The sequence below is a fragment of the Lineus longissimus genome, chromosome 1 (assembly GCF_910592395.1).
Source record: "Lineus longissimus chromosome 1, tnLinLong1.2, whole genome shotgun sequence".
NCBI classification, from domain to species: Eukaryota; Metazoa; Nemertea; class Pilidiophora; order Heteronemertea; family Lineidae; genus Lineus; species Lineus longissimus.
The window spans coordinates 28221499-28231425 of record NC_088308.1 but is presented as its reverse complement, the minus strand read 5'-3'; the positions used below and the strand labels follow the sequence as shown (position 1 = coordinate 28231425).

The following is a 9927-nucleotide window of genomic DNA, read 5'->3' as shown; positions in this document are numbered from 1 at the left end:
CTCCTTTAATATTATGCACAGCAGCTGAAAACACAGTGATGAAGTCAGCAGTATAGTTCTTGCTACCCTTCTAACAAATCTACCATTGAACTATATACAAACGTAGGCAGTGGAATATAGCTCTACAGCTCACAAAATATAATGCAAATATAGCATACGATTTATAGGCAAAATAGTTCAGGGTCTTTAAGACGTGAAACGGCAAATGTTTGGTCACCCATTAAGTTTGATCTCATTGTCATTACATGCAAGGCCTGTTTACAATCTATCGTCATCTTCTTTCAAATCGAAATAGTTGTGACAACTGGACCTAACGATGTTTCTCCTGTCGGCCGGCCGATCAAACACAAAAAGATCACCAACAGTCTTTCACCTTTACATATCGCCACGTTCCTTTTATTGTATTCGCAATTCTTTAAAGTAATATTGAAACGCTCTATAGGTGGGCTGGGGTAAAGACGAAATTATTTACAAATCTTGGTTAATTAAATAACCAGCTTCGACGGCATTTTCATTGGTTCCGTTGAATTCGTCATACCTGAAAACCTAGGGTAAGCCGTCAAAATTATACCCGTACGTCCAATAGATTCCGAGATATTGCAGGAAACGGGCCAGAAATGGCGGCCAAATTGGATTCCAAGATGGCGACCGCCAGGGGGCGTAAAAAATTAGGGTCTTAATCGATAAATGTCCCCTAGGGGTTGTTCTACCACCCTGCCCAATTTCATGCTTTCCCCATTAAAATGCACAATTCTTGCCTTTTTGGGAGTTTAGCAGCTGGACTATCTATCGAGAGGCGGAGTAGGCCCATATTGAAAACAACTGGTGCCAGGATGATCCTTTACTTGTTAGTTTTTCAGTCAATTTGAATGAAGGGGCTACTAGTAGATTAGAACAAGTAGAACCACCTGGCAAATACTGGTGAAAGTCCTCCATTTAGCTATCAAATGAGTGAGAGCGCAGGCAACCAGGCAACCAGGCAACATGTATAGTATATATCAAATCATTATCCTCGGCTCCCCACTTCACTGCTTTGATCAAGAGTTTGAAACAAGAACCCAAATTTAATAAATTTCTATTTTGACATGGGGCTGATCCCTTGTTTCCGTACATGTGAAAGACAAAACCAAGCCATTGTTTAATCAAGTGTCCACTAATATTGACTGAATTTTAATTGCGATCAAGAATCAGGACTTGTGTTTGACAAGCAGAGATAGGCTGCACTTTAGTACAACTAGAATGTCATGGTCCTGCCAATTGTGACCAACTTCCAACTTTTGAATTGTTTCGATTTTGGCCTGATATCTTATTTTTGGATTGTTTAGAGAAAAAAAAACCCTATCTTTTGATGAACTTGGTTGGGATGATTGGATTGACTGCTGGTTTAGTGTGACTCACAACTCTTCGTATTCAAGTATAAACAGAGTTCCTTTAAGTTATTGTCACTTAGCAGATTCAATCTCTCCTCATGAGCTTGGATGTGCATCACCGATGCACCTATTGTATTATAAAGGCATCGTAGGGACGAGTGTATTTGATACATCGAGACATGTTATAAGGCCCTTGATAGCTCCACCTAACACTTGTGGAACATGGCGTCAAGATCGCACGTGCCTGTCCTGGTATGCATATCAGCAGTGATCTTAACAGGTAAGACGAGACAAAAACAATTTAACATTTTATACATCGGCTACTCTGTCGCAGCAGACGAAGCTATCCATCCATTCCGCCACGCCTCTTGTTCTTAATTCCTGCGACGACGTGTCGATCGGCAACTCGAAAATATGCTACTATGACATTCTCATAGGATTATTGGTTTCTTTTCCCATGTGTCTTAATCCGTCCTCGGGACAATAACGGGGGCTTTATTTTCTTTGTTTTGTGGTTGAATAAAATGAAATAAGCGCCAGTTTTGATCTATATTCAATAGCCTCTCTTCTTCGCAGCTTTGATTCCAGTGACAGCGGAATCATCCTGGGGCAGCTGTGGTAATGGCTGTGTCTGTGATAAGGCAAGGTTGACGATCACGTGCCGCCTCAGTAGTTTGGCCACGGTTGCGTTCCCAGCGGACACACGTAAGATGTGAGTAGGCCGCTGAGCCACCCATATGTCTTCATCAAAGCGTTGGTAAATTTCAAGGGCGCAATGAACTTGGTTACAAAAATGATAGTATATAGGCTTGATGGTGGTTATCAAAAATGCGTCTCATGATGTTTTTGGCGTGATTTGGGAATCGAGTCGATTTTTGCAACTCGTCGTGCAAAACGAATTGTCTCCCCGGCCGGGAATCGAACCCGGGTCTCCCGCGTGACAGGCGGGGATACTTACCACTATACTACCAAGGATTCATGCGCTAATTCCTCAGGGTTTAAAAGATAACACGAATGTAAGATATTGGCTATAGTCCTAAGAGAAAAGAGATCGTTTGATGAACGTCCGTCCATTTTCTGACACACCACATCTCACATTCCAGCATAGCACGTGACAATGGATTGTCCAGCATTCCCACCAATGTCTTCCAAGGACTAGATGACATCGATGAAATGTAAGTGTCTATTGAGACTCATAACCTGAAGTTGAATATCTGGCAGTTTGTCCCCTCGCCATTGCTGGGAGTGTTCTTATTCCCTCAAGTCTATCAGCTTATAGCAGCTTTCCCTTTTTAACTATCGTGATTTCCTCTGTACCCGAATGACAAAACACGTTCTAATACAGCCTTCCTCTGTACCCGAATGACATAACACGTTCTAATACAGCCTTCCTCTGTACCCGAATGACAAAACACGTTCTAATACAGCCTTCCTCTGTACCCGAATGACATAACACGTTCTAATACAGCCTTCCTCTGTACCCGAATGACATAACACGTTCTAATACAGCCTTCCTCTGTACCCGAATGACAAAACACGTTCTAATACAGCCTTCCTCTGTACCCGAATGACATAACACGTTCTAATACAGCCTTCCTCTGTACCCGAATGACATAACACGTTCTAATACAGGCTTCCTCTGTACCCGAATGACATAACACGTTCTAATACAGCCTTCCTCTGTACCCGAATGACATAACATGTTCTAATACAGCCTTCCGAACTCTTATCGATTTCAGCAATTTGATCAACAACCGCATTACCAGTCTGAGAGGCAACACGTTTGCAGGAGCAAATAACCTCCGAAAGTTGTAAGTAATGATCTGTTTTGATCAGATGTTTAAAACCTTTGGTGCTAGAGATTAGTTAACCCCGATGCAACGATCACTAAATTGTCAAGCCCCTGATGTGCCGCAAAATGATGTCATGGGTCGTATTTTAAATATGTATGGTAGCGTTTACCATACATCGATCCTCGGTAGTATAGTGGTAAGTATCCCCGCCTGTCACGCGGGAGACCCGGGTTCGATTCCCGGCCGGGGAGATTGTCCTTTTACCCTTAGTTTTGCAGTAGAGAGGCATTCAGCTTGCCTCGGAACTGTAAAACACGGTTATGTTTGTGACACTTTTTGTTTGTATTACTCATACGATTGACAGTCCTCCACTACAAATTTTTTTTTTCAGGTTTTTGGGAAGTAATTCCATAACGTCCATTGATGAGGGAACATTTGCAAAAATGACGAGATTAAGCGAATTGTAAGTAGGCTACTACTACACCAGGGAAATACCAGCTGATTGCAGTGTCATCTCTCAGTGTCACTGTCTCTCTCTTCTCTTTCATTTAAACACATCTATATTAGTATAACGAACACTGAAATGTTTTGACACTGGGTGTTCTTTTTAAAAACTTTTTAAACCTCTTTGCAGGGATCTGTCTGGCAACCCAAATATGGGTAGTATTCCACCTGGCGTCTTTAGCGGATGTACACTTCTGCGTGAAATGTGAGTATGACGCAGTTAAAATCATTAGTTGCAGACCAATAAGACCACAGATCAAAAAGCGACAAGTTATAGTTTTAGCATGAAGATTTAAAACCTAGGGTGTTGAGATCCTCTCAATGTTTTGTCAAAGTACATGTGTATATCAACTGCCGCTTGGTTATCAGAGGGCGGCGCTGTGAGGAGCGATGGGTTCCCACGCCCCGTCATATACTCTTACAGAAGATGTGGAGAGATACAGTGAGTAGGTTATCTGGTTGAACTACGGGCTTGATAGCGATCTTTCAAAGTTATAAAACCCCAAAAACATCAAACCTGATTTGGGATGGGGTAAAGCGTAGTTGCCTGAGTGCTCGTCAGAGGCCTACACCCAGAAATAAGGGCTGGCAGTCTGTTTCAAGCGACCGTAGAGAAAGATTTCCCGTGAAAAGTTGTGCTCTTGTCGTTCTCATCTTCTTTCAGCAATCTGTCCAACTGCGGTCTTCGAAGTTTGAGTGAGGACGTGTTGCCGCGGAGGCTCCGAGCTCTGTAAGTGGAACTTCTATCTACTCTCCAACTCGTGTGTCTCTTCATTTCCTTGCAATTGGGAAGAGGTTGTTTATTTTTGACAAATAACGTTAGAGCCCAATCGAATACATCTACTATCTTAGTCCACAAGAAGGTGACTCCTCCAAGTACGGTCTCGGAAACAATGGTCATACCCAATGGTTCACAGCTTGTTGAAGGATTCATTCCTAGAGAGACCTCACTCTTAGATTAAGATCGAGCTGTAGACTTCGTCATTGGTCTGGACTACAAATACTGTGTATCAGCTCCCTGTCAACTGGTGAATGTGAATAGAGTAAAAAGAGGGGTACGTCTTTGGAGCAGGATGACACGTTACATGTCAGGCTGTGGTTTTTACAATGACATACGCTTTGTTTGACAGCCATTTCAGGCCGAGCCAACACTACTTTTGGTGTTCTCTTATTTTCAGTGACCTTAGCGGTAATGTCGGGATACAAGTCACCAAAAAGATGTTCGATAAAGTTGGGCGTAACGTCTTAAAAATGTGAGTAGGGCCAATCAAGGACTGACAGCGTTCTCAATAACCGGGATCGAAGATTTGGCTGGGCTATCTGAGCTTTCGGTTGTAATTGTTCACCCTAACTTTGATAGCCAGCATGTCGCAACCTTTACGAAGGTGATGTAATTGTTTCGGAAAGCTGAAAGATAGATTGATACGTTTTTCTGTGTTCCCCTATTGAAAGTTATGGTCTCTCGCTGTCTATTATACGGAAACACTGAAATACACCGGAACTAAAAAGGATGTCCCCGGCGACATCCACTGATGTTCAGGATTCAGATGATCCCTCTCGAGGTCACGTTGCATTGCAGAAGACGAGGTTTAGTATAACACTGAGACTGATACAAGGTAGACGTCAGTTTATCTGTCCCTGCAGCTTAATCGAAACAATGATTCGCCATCTTCTTTCTACAGTAACATGGCCAACTGCAAAGCAAACCTGAAGATGGATTTTTTCCAAGTGGCGAAGCGACTGAAAAGTTTGGACTTGTAAGTAAACCTCATTCATAGCAGAGGCATTCCATCTGTTCGAATGACTTCGTCTCTGGTCCATAGATGATAGGACGGAGAGGGTGCATTCCGTTTTGCCTATGGCTTCTTAATAATAAGATATCATACATCGGTTCTGGTAGCGCTAATCCTTCCTCGTACATTTGGTGGAGCATGGTGTCCACAGCGCCATGCATCTCGTCCTGTCCTGGTCTCTGTTCTTGACATTGTCGTGTCTTTGAGTTCATCCACGCACGATCTTGTCCATGATACCGATAGTCGTCTTCTGCAGGTCTGGTAACACAGTGCTGGCGAAGGTCTCGAGTGTCAGGAGTGCTGAGATGTGCATTGACGGGAGCTGCTACCGAAAGTGTGGAGGAGGAGAGTTCAACGACCTCAACAAGCCTCACAACGAGCTTCTAGCAAGCTCGGAGCCAAAACTGTTTGGCCTATTTGTTGACTTGAATTATGTCACCCAGTTTTACCAAGGGCAAAAGACAAGCATCACACTGTATGCAGACACCGTCCTAGCTTTGGACGATGTCACTTTAGACAGCCGGTACCAAGTACGTGTCATCACAAGAAACTTTTACGTGAGGCACGGAAAACAACTTCGTGGTGCAACTGATTGTCAGTTTTCATACGCAGCCAGTAGGGCCGGGAAGAAAAGGCTGATTATCGCAAAGTTCGGCCCGCTCGTTGTCCTGACTGATAACATCGACTATGACAAGTCCTGCGCGTATGACCGTGGGTTGTCTTCGTCTGGAATGGTCCCAAGTCCAGACGTCCTACAAGCGATGATACAATGTGCAGAGATGAACCGTGCTGACTCCTCCACAGTTGAAGCAACTTCGCTTCCAATGCTTGCATCGGTGGTTACACTCGCTTCAGCTCCGGGGACAAGTGCAGTGACGGAGTTGCGGAATGTTCGCAACGAAGCCTCCAAGGCGCTTTTCGACATTGACGTGGAGTTGCGGAGCGAGTCGAGAATTGTCCCGTACCTGTCTTTAGACGCCTATACCAATATTCTCACCAATCTACACACGTATGGTAAGAACTATGAGGATCAGTACACCGCCGTGGAAGCGAGACAGGACCGGCTGGTCAACCAGGAGATGGAGTTCCGAGCTTTGACAGTGCAGGCAAACGGGCTTAGGGAGTCAGCCGTCCAAGACAACGAGGCATCACATTACGCACTGCAGGTGTCACAGATTGCGTTGGAAAGGTTCAAAGCTAGCTATGATGAAGCCAGGTTGGAGATGAAAGAGGCGAAAGAAGCATTTGAGAGAGGCGTCGAGAAGTATAAACGTGACATGGCTATGAAAACTGCGTTTGCCTTCATCAAGGCCATTTTTAGTATCATCACGGGAGCTGCAGCCAGGGACCCGTCAGCAATCATGGACGGAATAACACAACTGATCGACGCCATGATGGAATTGGTAGACTTGATTGTAAAGATAACCAACTTGATGAGAGGATTGGATGCGATCACTGCCACTCTTGGTGAGAACGGACCAAACACTGATGTATCTGTGTATCTTCAAGACGTCGAGGAAGCAGCGGGTTTGAGGGTCAAGATGGTGGAGTGGGACAATATGATTGCCATGACCGACACCCAGCTGGACACTGACACAGTCCGCGAGATCGGCGCCTCAACCACCTTCAGGGAAGCTGTCAAGAAACTTGCAAATTACGGCAAATCGATGACGCAACAGCTCATCACGCAATCGAGTCTTGTCATTGAGGCCTACCAGAAGAAGCTTCGTATGGACCTGGCTGAGGAGTATCTGGTCAGGGTGGAGACTGACTTCCAGTTGCTTGGTAACAAGGCGGTCCAAAACGCCCAGGTCTTGTGGAGTTTGAAGATGCAGAAACACCAGGTGGGATACTTGATACTTATTTGACACTATGGAGCCACGGCAAGTAACCAACTACTGCACGAGGGTGTTGGCGTCAACGTTGGCCTCTTCAAACACTCCTTTTTCTCCCCTCCTGAAACAACGAATAAACGTTAACTGACAAACCGGCAGGCCAACAACATGTTGCCTTTCTCCATCAACATAACTTCTTCACAACAGTACACATAAACGCCGAAGCACTACGCCCTTGTGCTTCTTGTTATTCTAGCCTTTCAAATAATTCAGCTGCATTCCAGTTCGCAAAATATCACGATCAATGATACAACGTAATGATAGCAGAAAACCACTATGTTGCTCTTTCTGTATCCCCTGTCATTTCCTGTCAAATCGTTAATACACGGTGCCGCCTTGTCTTCCCTGACAGGCTAAGATGCTGTTGATGGAACACCTCCTCCAGTACTGCAGGACCTACTTCTACTTCATGTTGAAAAACTGTGCACAATCGGAGATGCCAGAGATAGGAGACACCATGCATAACCTGCTGGGGAAGATCAGCATTGCCAAGACTAAGAAACTACTGAATATGGTCAGGTTGGGCACGTCACAGAGTATGAATGAGCGCGTCAGTCTCGTTGATACGGTAAGGTTGGCCCCCGGGGATTTGCCACACACGCTGTCAGAAGTTGTCTCAACATTGACGTCGTGAGCCCGAGTTTGTAAATAATCGCGACATCCTTCACACATCGCGTAAGCCTATGTCACAACCAGCTCAACCGGCTGTCTTCTCGGTGAACTTGTCTTCTCTGTCTAATCTCACACAAATCACTTCAGTATTGACCTTTGTAGACAAACAAATTACGGGCCTGCGCACTATTTGTACGTAGTATAATAAAATTCGTAGTTCCGACTGATCGAAGACATACGTTCTTTGTCGTCTGTTGTGCCATCACAGCCGTTAGTGAGATGTGATCCCAAAAACCTTGCTGGCTCGATCTTCCTCAAACGCAGTTCACTCCATTAGGCAGGGAGAAAGCATCTACCACATGCCAATATGACTGTGTTTTTCATTACTTACCAGCACCAATCAGTCTTTGTTGAATCCGTTTTTCAGAAATTCGGCGCCGCCTGCAAGTTCGACCATGACTGTCCCGTCACCAGGATGAAACAAAACCGTATCCTTGCTCTGAACATCACCAGAGATAATGATGATGATTTCTACCAGTATGAGAGGGTCAGGGTAGAGGAGATCAAGGTCTTGCTCAAAGGTACGAAAAGATTCTGCCTCTCCCGATGCAAGTTACACTATTGTCATATCATCAGTCACACCCGAGTGCGGGTTCGAGACACATGAGCGAAGGGATCTTTCTGTTGAAGGGAGGTTGGATGCACTTGACGGCTCTTAAGTCCCGCTGGGCTCATCTTAACTGTAAGCCAATACTCCAGTCGGTTCACCCAGTATTCCACCCCCACCCAAAAAAGGCCTTAAGGAAACACTGGGAACGGGACTGGAACTCAACCAAGACATTTCTCTGCATGTCTGTGTCTGTGGAGATAGGTGTGGAGGAGATATTTGGTCCCACGAGGAGTAGAAAACATGACCCGGGGCCAGTTGCTTCTCCAACCAGGATTACAACTCCCTGCTCTGATCATTCGTCGTTAAAAAAATGCTTCGGACAGATACTTACCATCAGGATCCATCCGTCAGTTTTGGGTATTCCATCCTTACTCCTCACTGTTCAGTGTGTATTCAGAGTTTACAATTTCAATTGCAGGTGTGACTAACAGAAACAGGCGAGACATAAAGCTGGTGGTCCAGAACACAGGTGACTTTGACGACTTCTATCAGGGCAACGAATACAACTTCCTCAGTGTTCCATTCAACAGGATATTCAAATACAGCACAGGTGAGTAACTTAGACAGTCAAGTGCATTAGCACAAATTGTGCAGAGATTGTCACAACTTGGGGATATGCTCCTCCCAAGTGAGGACAGTCCACACCAAGTGGAAATCGTTCCCAAAGACAGCCGTCTCTAAGGCACGAGGACAATCTCATACATATTGAAAGTCTCTACCATTAGAAATCCTTCCCGAAAACGGTCGTCTCATAATGACATGAGGACAACCTCCTGCATAGTAAGGGTGATCTCTTGAGAGACGGCCGTCTCCAAAAGACTAGGTTCAGAAGTCTGTCACAATCTGATGTTCTTTTCTAGCGGATGGTAGTTCCATTGATGAGATCAGTACCCGGGCAAACGATGTGAACCAACGTATCTTCATGAGTACAACCCCCTTCACAATCTGGAGGCTATGGCTACCCCTAGATGATAACCAAGGCATTGACCTGAGTGGACTTAGTGAAGTCAAGATTTACTTCATCGGGAACATGATAGCAGCCAGCAGGTCTGAAAATCCGTTTTGGGATTATGGGGGTGGAAACTTTGGTCCCTATGGGCGACGAAAGAAGAGGTCCGTCCTCAAGGTCAGCATGAGCAGCTTCTAACAAGTCAATCTCTACTAAACGATCGACCGACCTGGCTCCTGCCTTCAGACTCCGTGTCAAATTCTATAAACAATATACCAATTTTTTTTCCCAATTTTTACTGTCATTATTGTAATTCAATAAATATTCAAATACCAAATACC

At 44.8% G+C, this 9927-nt stretch overlaps 1 protein-coding gene and 2 non-coding genes across 3 annotated transcripts; 2 read left to right on the top strand and 1 right to left on the bottom strand.

The window, feature by feature from the left end:
- The first annotated feature begins 1589 nt into the window (after positions 1-1589).
- LOC135495989 (uncharacterized) lies at positions 1590-9923 on the top strand. The gene is made up of 14 exons (XM_064785068.1): positions 1590-1650; positions 1947-2082; positions 2474-2545; positions 3110-3181; positions 3555-3626; positions 3798-3872; positions 4332-4397; positions 4846-4920; positions 5350-5424; positions 5717-7304; positions 7708-7923; positions 8395-8548; positions 9056-9187; positions 9498-9923. The coding sequence occupies exons 1-14, from the start codon at positions 1593-1595 to the stop codon at positions 9782-9784; spliced, it is 3078 nt and encodes a 1025-aa protein (XP_064641138.1). The 5' UTR covers positions 1590-1592; the 3' UTR covers positions 9785-9923.
- On the bottom strand, positions 2274-2345 carry Trnad-guc (transfer RNA aspartic acid (anticodon GUC)). Its single transcript has one exon. It is a non-coding gene; the product is annotated as a tRNA-Asp (tRNA).
- Positions 3343-3414, top strand: Trnad-guc (transfer RNA aspartic acid (anticodon GUC)). Its single transcript has one exon. It is a non-coding gene; the product is annotated as a tRNA-Asp (tRNA).
- Positions 9924-9927: the final 4 nt, after the last annotated feature.